At 40.1% G+C, this 17,404-nt stretch overlaps 1 protein-coding gene across 1 annotated transcript in view; it reads right to left on the bottom strand.

The window, feature by feature from the left end:
* The window catches only part of tarbp1 (TAR (HIV-1) RNA binding protein 1), a 183,163-nt gene that overhangs the window by 142,926 nt on the left and 22,833 nt on the right, over positions 1-17,404 (bottom strand). Inside the window, exons 6-10 of the mRNA XM_048536298.2 lie at positions 13,229-13,281; positions 11,646-11,743; positions 10,145-10,280; positions 8,994-9,090; positions 5,026-5,115 (exon numbers count right to left, since the gene is read on the bottom strand). Coding sequence (XP_048392255.1) covers positions 5,026-5,115; positions 8,994-9,090; positions 10,145-10,280; positions 11,646-11,743; positions 13,229-13,281 — 474 coding nt within the window. The remainder of the gene's footprint in view (positions 1-5,025; positions 5,116-8,993; positions 9,091-10,144; positions 10,281-11,645; positions 11,744-13,228; positions 13,282-17,404) is intronic.

Below are 17,404 nucleotides of genomic sequence, written 5' to 3'. Positions count from 1 at the left end.
ATTTCAAGGGTTATGGAGAAAAGGCAGAGAAGGCATTGAGAAACATAATCGGCCACGATCAATGGTGGAGCAAACTCAGTGGGCCAAATGGCCTAATTCTGCAACTATATCGTATGGTTTTTTACCACAGTGCCATCTGTTTGATCTTGTCACACACTCCAACATTATTTTGTGAGCTGCAAAATGCTTTGGGATATCCTGTGGTTGTGAAATGCATGATGTAAAGTAAATCTTTTTGATCCTTAAATTTATGGTGATCAAACAACCAGTACAGTTGTTTCTTCTTTCGTCACATTCTCAAATTGCATCAAATTACTGAACATCAAAGTAGGAATTATAAACCAGTATAAAACATTGCCCACTACACTCTATTTTGTATCAATACAATCAATACATATGAAATTTCTTTCACTGGGGGAAAGTAGGGAGTTAAAGGTATTGTATTTCAGAGTTGCATTCAGTTCCGGCTGGTGGGGTCACTGAGAGTAATGATGCTCAGCAGATCAGCAGCTCCACTAGCAGGAACAAAATGGTACAACTGGATTGTGAAACATCAGCTCATCTTGCTGATAGTGACTGTGTGTGAATCTGCAAACTGTCTAAGTGGAGCAAGTGCCTTATGTCATCAATTATCCTGTTCCAAACTTTCTTGGACTTCAGCACTTTGCTGCTGTTACCCTCAGAGAAGAACTCAGAAGTTCATCAAAACTCCTACCTTAATTAACATAGCAATGGCCATCATTATTTTCCTGCTTCCACTCAAATGTGGACCAACAGCTCTGGAGGCTGGTCATCATGGCTATGGACTAATATTGAAAAAGAATACTGGAACAGAAGTAGGCCATTCAGCCCCTTGAGTATGTATCACCATTCATGATTCTCAACTCGAAATACCTACCCTAGTTCTGTAACCCTGTCTAACAAAATGCTAATTTCAGTTTTAAAACTTCAAAATGATCAAGCAGTTCCAGGTTTTTGAGAAAGTTCTCAATGTTCGGAACTCTTTGCATAAAGGGGTGTTTCCTGGCATCACACCTCAATGCCCTTAATATTGAGGTTATATCTTGTTTTGCATTCACCATCTGGAGAAAATATTTTATTTGCATCTACAAAACCAAATTCTTCAAACACCGGGGAGTACTTGTAATCCGATCACACATAATTCCCTATATTCAATAAAGTACAAGAAAGCAGCACTTTTACTTTGCAGGGTTAGGGAGTCTTTGCAGAACATGGCACAGATCATACATGACTGTTGCCTACTGACCTGAATGAGCAATCATTGATCAAGATTGGGCAATGAACCAAGTAATTTGGATCTTTCTTTTCATCAATGCACGGTGGCAGACTTGGAGTTAACATAAGACATACAGTCAAACATTGGATTTTACAAATCCAAACAAAAACGCACTTTTATACTGATGACCACCTGAAATCATGCCCTTAAAAAGACAAGCAGCGTTTGCTACACAATCCAACATGCAGAAACATATATTCAAAACTAAACGTCCTCATAAATAACAAATAATTTTGTTAGCGTTTTTGCATACTTTTCATGTCAGTGGTGTCCTTCCAAATAAGTGATTCTAGATAAACACATCGTCCTCGAGTTCTCTGCCCAAAGGTAGTCTGATCCACAGCGCCACAATCTCGATCAAGAATAGTACAAGGAAGCAGATATCAAATACATCCCAGCTGTAATGGGGATCAAACTTGGTACTGGTACCAATCTGATCCATACCAGCTGTCCAACCAACGAAACTGACCCACTCTTCAAAAGAGTATAAATTTCTCTGAGTAACACACTTTTACATTCTGGCTGAGGCTTGGAACCTTGGATGATAATAATAGAGGCTCCAATTTCTTTTCTATCACATGGCTAACCAAAAATCTCTCGCTTTTTTTGTCTGCCATTGGCTTGTATTACAAGAATTTACAAATTGATGCTCAACCTGCTCGGTGAATGCCTCCTCCTTGGTTATGAAGTCTTGGAGTGGGACTTGAACGGGGTGGCAGGTAGCAGAGTGGTTAGCACTGCAGCCTCACAGCACCAGAGACCTGGGTTCAATTCCACCCTCGGGCGACTGTCTGTGTGGAGTTTGCACGCTCTCCCCGTGTCAGCGTGGGTTTCCTCCAGGAGCTCCGGTTTCCTCCCACAAAAGATGTCTAAAGATGTGCAGGCTAGGTGGATTGTCCATGCTAAATGCCCGTAGTATTCAGGGATGTGTAGTTTAGGTGGGTTATAGGGGGATGTGTCAGGGTGGGATGCTCTGAGGGTCGGTGTAGACTTGTTGGGCTGAAGGGCCTGTTTCCACACTGTAGGGATTCTGTGTGACATTGAACCCAGAGCTTTTGGGTCAGAGGCAGGAACATTTCCACTTGAGCCACAATACCATTGTATAACACAAATATATAGAACATCATATAAAATAGAAATACAAACTTGCAAATAATCAGTGCATTGAATATAAGAGTTGGAAGGTCATGTTGTGGCTGTACAGGACACTGGTTAGGCCACTTTTGGAATACTGCATTCAATTCTGCACTCCCTGCTATAGAAAGGAGATTGTGAAACTTGAAAGGGTTCAAGAAAGATTTATAAGGATGTTACCAGGATTGGAGAGTTTGACCTACAGGGAGAGACTGAACAGGCTGGGGCTGTAGGCTGGCCTCATAGAAGTTTATAAAATCATGAAAGGCAAGGATAGGGTGAATAGCCAAGATCGTTTCCCTCGGGTCGGGGACTCCAAAACTACAAGGCATTGGTTTAAGGTGAGAAGAGAAAGATTTAGAAGGGAACTAAGGGCAAATATTTTCATACAGAGGGTGGTGCATGTATGGAATGAGCTACCAGAGGAAGTGGAGGAGGCTGGTACAATAACATTTAAAAGGCGTTATATGAATAGGAATGGTTTAAGAGGGATATGGGCTAAAAGCTGGCAAATGGGACTAGGTCAGTTTGGGATATCTGGTCAGCATGGGCAAGTTGGACCAAATGGTCTGTTTCCGTGCTGTACAACTCTATGGTTCTATAAACAATAAAAACAAATTAACTACCTTGTTAACCACAGATTTAAATTTAAGCAAATTTAGTTACTGGCTTGTGGGCCTGTGATAAATTAACGTTCCCACCCACACAATCTTTAACGCAAGTAGCTAAAATTCAGCTCGCCCTCCCCTTTTCCACTATTAAATCTCAATTCCACAGTCTTCCTCTAGTTTAATATTTATTTGCAAAATTCCAAAAGAAAACCCTGTGCCAAACACATTTTTTTAAAATGGAAGGTTTTGTCAAATCTTTTCAATTAATTAAAGATGCAAATTCAGTACAAATGTCTGAATCAATTCGGCTAAATTTGCAACTTGACAACAGAAGTGACAAAATTGAAGGTTTATAAAATTCATTTTACCCTTTGTAATTAATAGTTTGCTATAACTCCACTAAATTCAAATTCATGGAAGATGTTATATAATTGTGAACAGTTAACCCTTTTATCCATAAGTAAAATAAGTAAATGTCATTTCATGGTCTTGTATTATACAAACACAGAATGGACCAAGAGGATCTGGAAGAAACCCTTGCTGTATCCAAAAGGCATTTTATTCGAAAACACATGCAGATTGCATTGCTCGTGTTCTGATCTTTTTATCATCTGACACACCAGCTATTCAAACAGGATATCATTGACAGGCAAGATAAAAGACAGAAGAGATTAAAAAAAAAGAGGGAGCTTGCAGATAATTAATCACTGCAGCTGATGGACAAGAAGATCTCCATAATTTTGACAGCCAAACTGATGAATTTCACCTAGTATCATACAACAGCTGACTGTTTGATCTCAGGGGCAGCATTACATATTCAGAACATCCAGTGTTACTGTAAAACCAGCTTGCTAAACAAATTGCCTTAAAGTACTCCAAGTGTCACTTCGGATCATATTATGGGAAAATAAAAATATGTAAGGCATAATACATGGGTAGGACCGAGAAATAAGAAAGGGATGATCACCTTATTGGGATCGGATTATAGAACGTCCCAATAGCACCTTGGCGTTTCATACACAGTATCCCCAAGTTCCTTTATGTTGCAGTTTTCTGCAGTTTTTCTCCATTGAAATGACAATTTTCTTTTGTGCTCCCTTCCAAAATGAACAACTTCATATTTTCCCACATTATACTCCATACGCCAATATTTTGCCCATTTTCTTTACCTATGAATCTCCCTCTGTAAACTGTTTGTATCCTATTTTTGAGTTGTCTGAAAAATCCTGGCTACAGTACATTTGCTTGCTCCCTCCAAGTCATTAACATATGTTGACAGCACTTGCGGTCCGAGTCCTGATCCATCTATAACGTCATAAATCACCCAAAAAAAAGAGAAAACCCCTATCCCATTCACTGTTTCCTGACCATTAGGCAATTCTCTATCCATACCATCCATGGTGATGAATTTGATGATTGATTCTGCCTCTAATGGTTCAATCTATGTACTGACAATTAGCATGGCCACCGCTAATTCTTCTTCATGATCAATGGTCTGCATTATAACAAGACTAAATTAGGAATAGTGAAAAATCAGCAAACTAGTTGTATATGAATCTAAAGTAGGAAAACTTGGATCTCAGCCAGCTGCAGCAGTTGTGGAAGCAAGGTCATTGGGGATATTTAAGAAACTGCTGGATATGCATATGGTCACAGAAATTTGAGGGTGCATACATGAGGATCAATGGTCAGCACAACAGCGTGGGCTGAAGGGCCTGTTCTGTGATGTACTGTTCTATGTTCTAAACCACATGACATGGCATCAAAGTAATTTGCACACCAATTAGTATGCAATTCCCAACACATACATTACCAGATTGATAAGTACCAGTGCATTTAACAATAAATACCACATTAAAGATTCCAAAAACTAGAGAAAAAGTACAAATTTCCCAACTATGTAAAGCACCAAAATCAATTCCAAAGCTTCAGACATATAAAACAAGTGGATCAATCCCACACCAGGTGTTTCTCTCCTCCTACCTTCATCCACAATTTTGAACCACGAGATAAAGCCTCTTCAGTTCCAACAAATGCCAAGAAGTTTGAAATGTCAGACAATGTTACTGTTTCCTAGAAGGATAAAAAAAACTTAGCTTTTTATCTTCAGTGGCAGATGGTAAAGTACATTTTAACTGCATTAGAGTGACAACTTACAAATTAGAATAATTGCTTTAAAGAGAAAAAACAGCTTACAGATCTCACTTCTCTCCTTAAATGTGGACTAAGTGTCAAATCACTACATATTTGAAGAATCCTGAAAATGAAAACAGTTCAACAGAGGAGTTGGAATTTCATCCAAAGAAACAAGGTAGTATGTCAGGAGGAAAAAAAATTAAGAGACGATAAGAACAGAGATGTCGTTATCTCATAAGATTGTTACTTTTCAAAATATTTACAAGACTAGGGCAAGACAATGGTGAGATGATAATATCATTGGACTAGGAATCCAGAGGCAGAGAACAGTGCCCTGGGAAGAGAGGTTCAAATCAACTAGTGGAATCTGAATTCAATTATTAAGATCTGGAACCAAAGACTAGTACCGAGAGTACAGACCATGATCTGTTGCTAACACTCAACTAATTCATTCATGCTCTTAGTTGGTATGACCTACACCTGACTCCAGGCCCACAGAACGTGGTTGACTTTCAACTACCCTCCAAAATGACCAAGGAAGTTGAAGGGCAATGAGAGGTGGGCCAAAAAATGCTGGTTTCTCACAGAGAGCCACATTGTATGAAAGAATGAAGAGAAAAATATAAGCAGAGATTTAATTCTAGAGCTTTATGTTCCACTCTAGAAAATATAGGGTCCTTACAAGCTTTCCATTTAAGAACACTCTAGGCTTTCAAATTCCATCATTTCAAAATCTTACGGGCTTGAATCCTTTAGCCTGATGTTGAAACTTAAGGCTTGTATTTTTTAAAATTATAAATCTAAAGACTGCACAGTTCACAATTATCTAAAATGCCATACAGTCATGCCCATCATACAAGACGAGTGTTGCTGCATTGACCAGCTTTTATTGCCCATTACCAGTTGCCTTGTAGAAAGTGGTGGTAAGCTGCCTTCTTGAAATGCTGCACTCCAATTTTGTGGTGTACACACCACGTTTAGGGAGGGATTCCAGATTTTGACATATCAATACTGAAGGGACAGTGAGATATTTCCAAGTAAGGATGGAGGGGAACTTGCAGGTGTGAGATTCCAATGTACCTGCAGACCTTGCTCTTCAAGTTTGTGATAATTATGATTTTGAAGGAGCCTTGGTGATTTTCTGCAATGCACTTTCTATATGGTACACACTGTTGTTACCGGGGTATTGGTGGTCAAGTGACTGAACGTTTGTGGATGTAATGCTAATTAAGCAGGCTACTTTGTCCTGGATAGTATCAAGCTTCTTCAATGTTGCTGGAGCTCCGCTCATCAGGCAATAACTTGTGCTTTGCAGATGGCAGACAGGCATTGAGTTCTTTTCTGCAGGGTTCCTAGCCTCTGGCCTGTTGTAGCCATTGTATTTGTATAGCTAGTCTAGTTCATTTTCTGGTCAATGGTTTTGGATAGTGGGGGATTAAATGATGGCGATGTCATTGAATATTAAAGGGGCTGATGATTAGATTCTCACTTGTTGGGAAGTTCATTATTGCCACACAAGTGCCAGGAAATGTTTATCACTTGAAACCTGAATGTTGAAACCTGTTGTCTAGGTCTTGCTGCATTTGGACATGGACTGCTTCAGAATCAGAGGAATCACAAACGTTACTGAATGTTTTGCAACTGTCAGTAAACACCTCCACTTCTGACCTTATCATGGTGGGAAGGTAATTGATGAAGCTGCCAAACATGGTTGGGTGAGAAATTCCTGCAGAAAGGGGGTTCTGGAGGTGAGATGGCTGACATCCAACAATCACAATCATCTTCCTTTTTTGCAAGGTACAACTCTAACGAGCCCAGTGTTTCCTGCACCCCCAACCCCAAGTTTTATGTGGATTCCTTGATGCCACACACGATCAAATCTGGCAAGGGCAATGTTTGCTTGTCCTATGGAATTCAGCTCTTTTGTCCATGCTTGAGCCAAGGTTGTAATGAGGTCAAGAGTCGAGTGGCCCTGCTGGAACCCTAACTCAATATCAGTGACCAGGTTATTGCCAAGCAGCTGCTAATTACACTACTTTATTTCAGCTCCTTCAGCCATGAGTACAACTCAATATGCAGTCCCTGCTCCCATTTGCTCCCTAAAACCTTTGATCCTTTTAGCGAGAAGAACGATATCTAAAGCTTTCTTGAAAACATTCAATGTTTTGGCCTCAAACAAGAAGTGTTGAAGAAACTCAGCACGTCTGGCAGCATCTTTAGACAGAGAAACACTTAATGCTGAGATCAGTGATTCTTGAAAGAGTCCAGTGACCCTCGGCCAATTCAGTTTCTCTTCAAGTGTCAATCTTGCTAACCCAGGAATCAGTCTGGTAAACCTTCCATAGCCAGAATATCTTTCAACAGATGAGAAGACCAAAACTGCACACAATTGTCCAGGAGTGGCCTCCATACAATTGTAGCAAAACTTCCATGCTCCTGCATTCAAATACTGTTGCTACGAAGGCCAACGTACCATTTGCTTCTTTCTTAACTTGCTGTATCTACATGTTTACTTTTAGCAACTGGTGTATAAGGGGACCCAGATAAACCATCAGTAGATGTGCTAGACAACATTATCAATGTGTACATAAGCAGGAGGCTGGAAGAACACAGCCAGTCAGGCAGTATCCGGAGGAAAGGAGCAGTCAACTTTCGGGTATTACACTACTTCAGGACCTTCATCCAGCCTTCTGTTTGTCTACCTGAATAGCAGCATCTGCAGTTTTTTTGTCACTATCAATGGGTATGTCCTATTCCACTGACAGATACCGCCAGCAGAGATGGAAGCACTCTGATATACAGTTAGGAAGCCGTGGCCATAGGAGTCTTCAGTATCGATTCCAGAACCATGAAATCTCATGGCATCATGGGTATGGAAATCTCCCACTGATTACTACATTCCAAACCCAGCCGTGGCGGATGATTTGGTGCGCATCCATATCAAACACCTGCGTACCTATAATTTTTTCTGCTGTTGCACAAACTTCCAGGGTCCACAAGTGGCAGTGGTTTCTGCAAAAAGATGTCAATGCTGATAGGCGTACAAAGAACCTCCAAGCAGCTGCACAGCTTAGATGGAACATTGTTGAACTAAATTACAAACTTCAATCTGAAAATAATCTAAATAAAAAGTCCATGAATATTGCACAAACCCAAGCTTCATCAGATATTAACATGACACACAAAGAAAATCCATCCAGGTATGAACACAAAAACTGGAAACTCTAATTTAATACAAAAATCATTCAAAATATATAATCACACAGTTTACAGTACACAATTCTCTTCAGACCTTTCAGCAGCTTGGGAGAACTGACTGGCTTTCAAGCATACTTCATACCACAGGTAAGCACCAAATGAGCCTGGAGTCACATTCCTAAAAAGGGCATTAATAAAGCAGTTTGGTTTGCACTACAATTGTCACTGGTTTCATTGGACTTTTGATTTCAGATTTTAGAATTCAATGATAGTAATGCCACATAATATTAAAGAGGCTGATGGTTAGATTCTCACGTGTTGGGGATGTTCATTGCCTGGGGCTGAGTGGCATTTATCTATTTATTTCATTTCAACAACTTTGCAGCATTTGTTGTGACTACTTGCTGCCTGGACTATCCAGTGTTCTCGGAGGAAGTACAACATATGTTCTCCATTTACACATTGTGAAAGATAGAAAGCATAAAAGAAAAACCTACATTCTACATAACGTACACCATATATGCAGGATCCTATATTTATATTTTAGTCAGTCACCAGCAACAGCAGTTAAATAAGATTATTTGCAAGTGTAAGTTACATGAACAATATTTTCTTACCACATTAATCAAGTGCATTGCAGTCTGTAGAAGATAACACTGAGCTGCTCCTCGCAATAATACTTGATGATTGGTCAATGTGCAGCACATTACTTCCCTGTGAAGTAGCAGATATATAAACTCAGGGCAAATTTTTGTGGGTTTTTCAGAAGGGCAAGTAATGATTTTTAGCTAAATACAATCCTTCATAGATTAAACAACATAGTACATGTACGATGTCTCAAATTCAGCTGTCCAAAAGCCACTCATTTGTATAGGCTGTCATAGATCAACTTTAATTGCTATCCATTAAGTAAAATTACTTACAGGGAACATATAGTTAGAAGCTGCAATGGAACACTGGATTATTTACTGGCTTTGCACACTAGTCTTTTCCCACATTCCGCATGAGTGGCCTGGGCAACTTTTGGCCCCAACCAACCCTTAGTTCCTTGGTAGTTTCATAAGAATGACTGTACATTGAATATAGCACAGTCTGAAAGCTCCAAAATGTCATACTGGACTTGAAACATTAACTCTGTTTCTTCCTCCACAGAGTTTCTCCAGCATTGCTTGTTTGAGCCTCAAAGACTGCCTTACTAGCCATATCATTTAGTATTTATCCAAAGAACAATTTTTCCACAATTACACGTTATTTTTCAAACTTTAATGAAAACAAATATATTCACTTGATTGTGTTTTTCCTACCAATTAAATTGAGGTTCCAGTTTTGCTGCAGACTGGCAAGATCTAAAATCCAGTGTGTACTTACTCCAGAGGTTTTGAGATAATGTACCCGTATTTCAGTCCCAAGAGTTAGGCATATTTCATAACTCATCAGAAAACTTGCATCATTTGGTGTTCTGTGCACTGAAACTCCTGTGTATTCCAAAATATCTACCACCAAACTGGATACTTCAAGAAATTTCTCACATTGGACTGAGAAAACTGTCAACCAGTCCATATTGACTTATGCTCCCATCACACAAGCAAATACTTCTAATCACATATGTTCCCACATCCATTCAACACATGTTCATGCATCCAACCATACATTCTGAACATGAATGGCAACTTATGTTTCCGTTTCAACCATTAACGCTATTCCTTGTTAAAATGTGGAGTTTTTCAATTGTTCCAAGTTTGTGGGAGTCACCCATGAACATCCATACCGAATAGCATGAAGTCCTTCCACTCCCCAAGTTTTGCGTGATGGAATATGTACGAGAGCTTGAGAGATGAAGAGTATGGGGATAGCACACCAGTGTTTAGCAGCCATTCTTTTAATCAACTTCATGAGAAAGTCACCTAACCAAAGGAAACAAAACATTTTATTTTTAATTTTCACATAAAGCAATTCAAAAGACCACCAATAAACCACAGATTTTTCAGCGTTTCCAATACTTACCTGTTTTAATCTTAAATATTAATGTTATTACCTTATAACTTACAAAGAATTTCAATATACATTGTCAACACAAGTGCTTTCAGCCTAGGTGTTAACTTAGGATCCAATTATCAGAATATTATAACACTAACATACTTTAAGGTATAACATGCTCTATAATTTCTTCTCCATGACTGTAGCATTGTTCAAGTTAGAACACAGAATGATCTCCTTTGAAAAGGGGTACGGTTTCAGACTAAACTTAACAGGTAATCTTTTTAAAAAAAAGGAGGGACATGAATGAAAACTATAAAGTGGCATTAAAAATAAATTACAAGTCATAACTTGTCAGTATTTGATGCCCATCCCTAATTTCCCAAAAGGAAGTGGCACTAAGCTGCCTGCTACAATCCAGGTGGTATTGGTACACCCTTGGTAGGAAGGGTATTAGGGTGGGAGTGGGGAGTCAGGAAGGGAGTTCCAGGATTTCAACCCAGCAAAAGCAAAAGAATGACAGCATCATACTAAGTCAGGATAGTGTGTGGCATGAAGGGAAACTAGCAGTGCTGATGGCATTCCTATGCATCTGCTGCCCTTGCCCTTCTTGGTAGTAGAGGTTGCCAGTTTGAAAGGTGTTATGTGAGGAGCCTTGATGATTGTTATAATTCATAATATAAACTGTACACACTGCTACTACTACGCCTGTGTTGAAGGTCATGAATATCAAAGGTGGTCCCATTCAAGCAGGTTGCCTTGACCTACGTAGTGTCAAGCATTCTGAGTGGTGAGTGTTGTTGGAGTTACCACGCCTGCTCACTGAGCACAGACTTGTTCATGGATACCAGGCAAAGCTAGTAGACACCTGTGATGCTCCCATATAACATTTGCTGTCACACATGACAACAGTCACGGAGGTCCTATGCAATAATAAAGAATGCATGAAAAAAAATAGTCTGGTGGATGAAAATCTGTGCAGTTGTTTCCTTCAGTCACAGAATGCTGTGGATCATTCTGGATTAGAGGTATGTTACTCCACGCCACCAACTAAACGATTCAAACATAGGGGATTCATACAATTAGTTACGGAAAAATTATTTCCTGGTACCATGTAACATTCAAGCAACCTCCCATGTTTGAATCACAGCTTAAAAATCAGTGGCTATAGCCACTTCGTTTTGACTACTTTCCAAAACACATCACCGCGTGCTATCCTGAATCAAAAACACAGCTACAACACAACCAAAAGTACATTTTGCAGAACAGGTTGCTTAATCACAAGAATCTACCTTGGAATTCTTCAGCCAGATTTTCTACGAAATTAACAAGAAATGTCTGTAACTTCTCAGCTAGAATAGGACGGCTGCCAATGATCTGTTCTGGAGATCTGAAAAGTGGAAATGCAATGACATATCAAAGCAGGTAAAGATCATCTGACACAAAACACATGATGTGGTGGTGCCGGTGATGTACTGGGATGGACAAATTCAGAAATCACAAGACACCAGGTTAAAGTCCAACAGGTTTATTTGAAAACACAAGCTTTCAGAGCCTCACTCCTTTTTCAGGTGTTAGTGAGAGGTGAAATCAGATAAAGAGTTTATAAGTAAAAGGTCAATGGGTCACACCACTGATGAGGATGTATTAAATAAACCTAAGATGCTGTTAAATCTTTAATCAGTTGAAAGTTTTTAATTGATTATGTAAATGTAGATTATGTAGATACATGTAAATCCCTGCATTTCATTCAAGTCACTGCCCTGAGAGAACTACAGATTTTATCCAGGTACTGAACTTCAATACCAACCACTGCAGTACACACAAACGAAGCTGCATGTGAACACTATTTAAAAGTGCAACAACACACTGCAGCAACACGGAACTACGCCAAGAGGAAGAAGAATACCTCTTCCAAGCGTTCAAGGATAACGGATATCCAAAGAACTGGCTCAGAAGATGCCTACAAGAACAGCATGAGAAAGATTCTACACGCCCTGACACACTCATCACACTACCCTACATCAGGATCACATCAGAATTCACTACAAGACTCCTACGACCGCTGGGCGTCAGAGTAGCACACAAGCCCACATCAACCCTACGACAACTGCTCACCCGAACTAAAGACGCACTTCCCACCATGGACAGGACCAACGTCATCTACAAAATCCCCTGCGGAAACTGCAAGAAACGCTACATCAGACAAACAGTAAAGAAACAACAAGAGTACATGAACACCAACTGGCTACAAAAAGACACAAACAATACTCACTCATCTCAATCCACATGGACAAAGGAGAACCACAACTTCGACTGGGAAAACACCAAGATCCTGGGACAGGCTAGGCAGAGATAAGCACGAGAATTCCTAGATGCATGGCACTCCATGAAGCATGATATGAATAAACACATTGAACATGACCCCATATACATTCCACTATGAAGGAAACCTGGAAGTGAGGCAATCCATCTCAACAGACCCCAAGGTTTAAAAACCAGGCGGGTTCATCGGAGGCTGCACTGAGGATGTTAGCAAGCATGGTAACGAAACATCTGCAAAACAACAAACCATCTTGACGAGCCAACTAATCTCAACACCCACAACCCCAGCTGGAAATCTACTCCAAAACCTTAGTGATTAAAGATTTAACAGCATCTCAGGTTTGTTTAGTACATCCTCATCAGTGGTGCGACCCTTTTGTCTTTTACTTTTAAATTCTGTGTCTGATACAACCTCTCTCACTAACACCTGGAGGAGTGAGGCTCTGAAAATTTGGGTTTTCAAATAAAGCTGTTGGAATATAATCTAGTGTCATGTGGTTTCTGACTACAAACAAAAACAGCAAATGCAGGAACGAAAATACTTACACACCTGCTGTAAAATGTACTTTCTGAAACAGCATCCATCACTGGCCCACAGACAAACTTAAATTTAAAAGAAAAAAAATCAATTAGGATTGCTGAAATTGTAAAATGCATTCTTGGATTTGGTATGAACAGGCAAGGCAATAAGAAGTCTTTACTTTAAAACGAGGGATGGAAGCAGCAGAGGTTATTCAACTTTTCAGAATAAGTAATAGGACAGAGAATGTGGAAAGGTTCAGGAGTCTAACTTCAGGCACAGCAAATAAGAGGACAACACTGAAAAGGGGAACAATCAACACAGGACTAGGGTGTTGTCTTTTAAGTTCGCAGTACACAAAACAAGGCAAATAGGTTTGTAGCACAGATTGAAATAGGCAGGTATGATGTAGTAGGCATCACAGAGATATGGCTGCAAAGGGATCAGGGCTGGGAACTAATTTTTTTTTGCTCATTCACGGGATGTGGGCATCACTGGCTAGGCCAGCAAGTATTGCCCATTCCTCACTGCCCAGACAGCAGTTAACAATCAACAACATTGCTGTGGGTCTGGAGTCACACATAGGCCAGGCCAGATGAGTATTACAGTTTCTTTCCCTAAAGGACATCAGTGAACCAGGTGGGTTTTTCTGACAATGGATTCATAGCCTGCCATCATTAGACTCTTAATTCCACATTTTTATTGGATTCAAATTCCACCATCACACGTGGCGGGACTAGAACCCAAGTCTTCTGCACATCAGCTAGGTCTCTGGATTAACAGTCCAGCGATAATACCACTAGGCCATCGCCTCCTCCATTAACGTCCTATCCAAAGTACAAGCAGATTGGCACAGGGTTGCCTTTTTAGTAAGAAATTAAATTAAAATCAATAGCAAGAAGTGATATTGGATCGGAAGGTGTAGACTCTATGTGGGTAGAATTGATAAAGTACAGGACTCGAAATAGTAGGCAGGATTGGGACAAAAAACAAATCAGCACATAGAAAAGACATGTAAGAAAGGTATTATCATTACAGGAGACTTCAATATGCAGACCAACGGATATAATCAGGTTGGGAACAGAGCACAAGGAAAGGAATTCGTGGAATGTCTTTGAGATTTTTTTTTAGCAGCATGTGGTAGAGCTCAATAGGGAACTGGCAATTCTGGGTTTGGTGATGTGTAACGAAACAGACTTGGTTAGGAATCTTGAGGTGAAGGAACAGGGGACAGTGATCATAATACCAGCTTGAGAAGAAGCTGAAATCAGATCTAACGGCATTACAAATGAGTAATGTCAACTGAGTAACTGACTATGAAGACATGAGGGAGGAGCTGGCTAGAATCAATTGGAAGGGAAGCCTAGCAAGAAAAACAGTGAAGTAGCAATGGCAGGGATTTCTGTGGGTAATTCAGAAAAAATTTCTGCCTTGCCTTTCAAGGAAGAAACATACTCAGGGAGGATGAGGCAACCGTGGCTGATAATTGAAGTCAAGACAGCGTAAAAGCCAAAGATAAAGCATACAGTCTGGTGAAGATTTATAGGAGTGTTATGGACCAGACTAATTCCCCTTCAAATATTCCTAGGAGATAGCCTAGACCCTGACTTTTATTTTATTTCTAGATAAGCGTAAGGTACTATGTTCTAGATATAATTCGATTAGTTACACTACTCTGCTTTAAGCAAAACACACTTTATTCTTATCCTAAAGTTAAAATTCAAACAAAGAAAGAAGAATTTTTGTACTTTAACTCTATTGGAAACTGAACAGAACAATATATTATTTAGTTACTAAACAGCAACTGTTCCAATATCGTAACATCCATAAACACACCCTTGGCAAAGGCAAAGTCTGTAAAATACACTCTCACTTACAATGTTTCTCAAGAGGAAATAACACAAAATTCTGGTAGAGAGAGGGAGGGATATGGCAGCTTCTACAACTAATTTTAAAGCTCCAACAACTACTAAACGCTAAACTAAAATTATGGTTTTATAGCAGCCTGACTCCACCCATTCATGCTGCTTCGATTGTTCCAATTTTAAAAATAAAAGCCCAAAGCCTCACAGTTGTTTAGTTTATTGGTTTGGAAGAGGTAGCTCAGCACCTAGGCTCAAAGCCTCTCTTCAAAAAACAATACAGGACATAATAGACTTCCTAAAGCCATATTATTGTCACAGAAGCCAGTGGATTGGAAAATTTTTTTTAAAAAAATCAGCAGAGGATAGCTAAAAAGCAAGGTTTTGGGTAGGAGGGGCAGGGGGGGGCAAGGGATGAAATATGCAGGTAAGCTAGCTAATAATATAAAAGAAGATTGCAAGAGTTTCTTTTAAGATATTGCAAGTAAAAGTAGGCATTGAACCACTGGAAATTAAGGTTGGAAAAGTAGTAATGGGGAATAAAAGAAATGACAGAGGAACTGAATCAATACTTTCCATCAGTTTTCACAGTGAAAGACTCCAGCAACACACTCGAACTTCAAGAGAAGTAGCTAGGGAAGCTGAAAGGTCTGATGGTGAATAAGTTGCCTGGGCCAGATGGACTACACCCCAGACTTCTGAAGGAGATAACTCTGGAGATTGGAGAGGTATTCTTAGTGATCATTCAGGAAACACTGCAGTCAGAGAGAGACTGGAAAAAGGCTTAGGTAATACTCTGTTTATGGAGGGAGGGAGGCAGAAGTCAGGAAATTATAAGCCAGTTAGCCTGACATCAGTCGCTGCTAACGAAGAGATTGCAGAATACTTGGAAGTGTATGGCAAATGTGGCTTAGTCAGCACAACTTCAAGGGGAAATCATGCCTGTCAAATCTGTTAGAATTCTTTGAGGAGGTAATGAGCAAGTTAAACAAAGGACAACCAATGGACATGATCAATTAAGATTTCTAGAAAGCCTCTGTCAAGGTGCTGCACAGGAGGCTGCTAATAGAGAAGAACCCATGGTGGAAGGGAAAGGTACTGGCATGAATAGCAGATTGGCTGATTGGCAGGAGGCAGAGAGTGAGGTTAAATGGGTCTTCTTCAGGACGAGAGCCAATGACCAGTGGAGTTCTTCAGGGGTCAGTGTTGGCACCACAACTGTTCACATTCTACATTAACCATTTGGACAAAGTAACTGAGGACATTACTGCTAAGTTTGCAGAAGACATAAAGTTAGGTGTGGGGGCAGGTAGTATTGAGGATTTCAACAGGCTAGGAGAGGGGCAAAGAGGCAGTAGATGGAATGCAATGTGGGAAAGTGTGAGATTTTGCAGTTTGGCCAGAAGAATAGAGGCCCAGACTATTTACAAAATGGCAGAAGTCTTTGGAAATCTCGAGCTCAAAGGGACTTGGGAGTCCTAGTTCAGGATTCTCTTGCAGTTAATATGCAAGTTCAGTTGGCATTTAGGATGGCATTTTAGCATTCATTTCAAGAGGGCGAGAATAGAAGAGCAGAGTATAATACAAGTGCACACTGGTCACACTGAATTTGGACCACTCTAGGCAGTCTGGGCCTCATATCTCAGGATGTGCTGCCATTAGAGGGTCCCAAAGTTTGTTTATAAAAACAATCATAGGGACAAAGGGCTTGTCATAGGAGAAACAGTTGAAGCATTCTGTGTTGGCACTCGGCATTTAAAAGGATGAGGGGGATCTCAATTAAATCTACAGAATAATTAGAGACCTGGTAACAGAGGATGCGGAGGTGATAGGAGGGACTCAGACCTGAGGGCACACCCTCAGAGTGAACAGAGGATCCTTTAGAACTGAAATGAGGTGGAACTTCTTCAGCCAGAAGGGGGTTAATCTGTGGAACTCATTGGCTTGGCCTCTACAACAGGTTGTGATATCAACTGTCCTTAAACGCAGTGACAGAGAGGTTCTTGGGTTGAGAAACATATCGCCTTGATTAAATGGAACAACAAAATCAATGGGCCAAATGGCCTAATTTTCTTCCTATATCTTACCTAATAGGAGTAGAAAAGAATTAAAAGCTCACTCCCCAGGTCCTTACTATTAGGTGTCCTGCTCTGATTTGCCCTACCGAAATGCACATCACATTTAGCTAAGATAAAACTCCATCTGCCATTCCTCAGCCTATTGGCCTGAGGTCCTATTGCAACCTTCTTTGCTGTCCACTACAGACCAATTTTGGTGGTATCTGTAAACTTACTAACCATACCTCTTATGTTCACATCTAAATCAGTTATATAAATGACAAAAG

The sequence above is a fragment of the Stegostoma tigrinum genome, chromosome 9 (assembly GCF_030684315.1).
Source record: "Stegostoma tigrinum isolate sSteTig4 chromosome 9, sSteTig4.hap1, whole genome shotgun sequence".
NCBI classification, from domain to species: Eukaryota; Metazoa; Chordata; class Chondrichthyes; order Orectolobiformes; family Stegostomatidae; genus Stegostoma; species Stegostoma tigrinum.
This window is presented reverse-complemented; position numbering and strand designations above follow the sequence as displayed.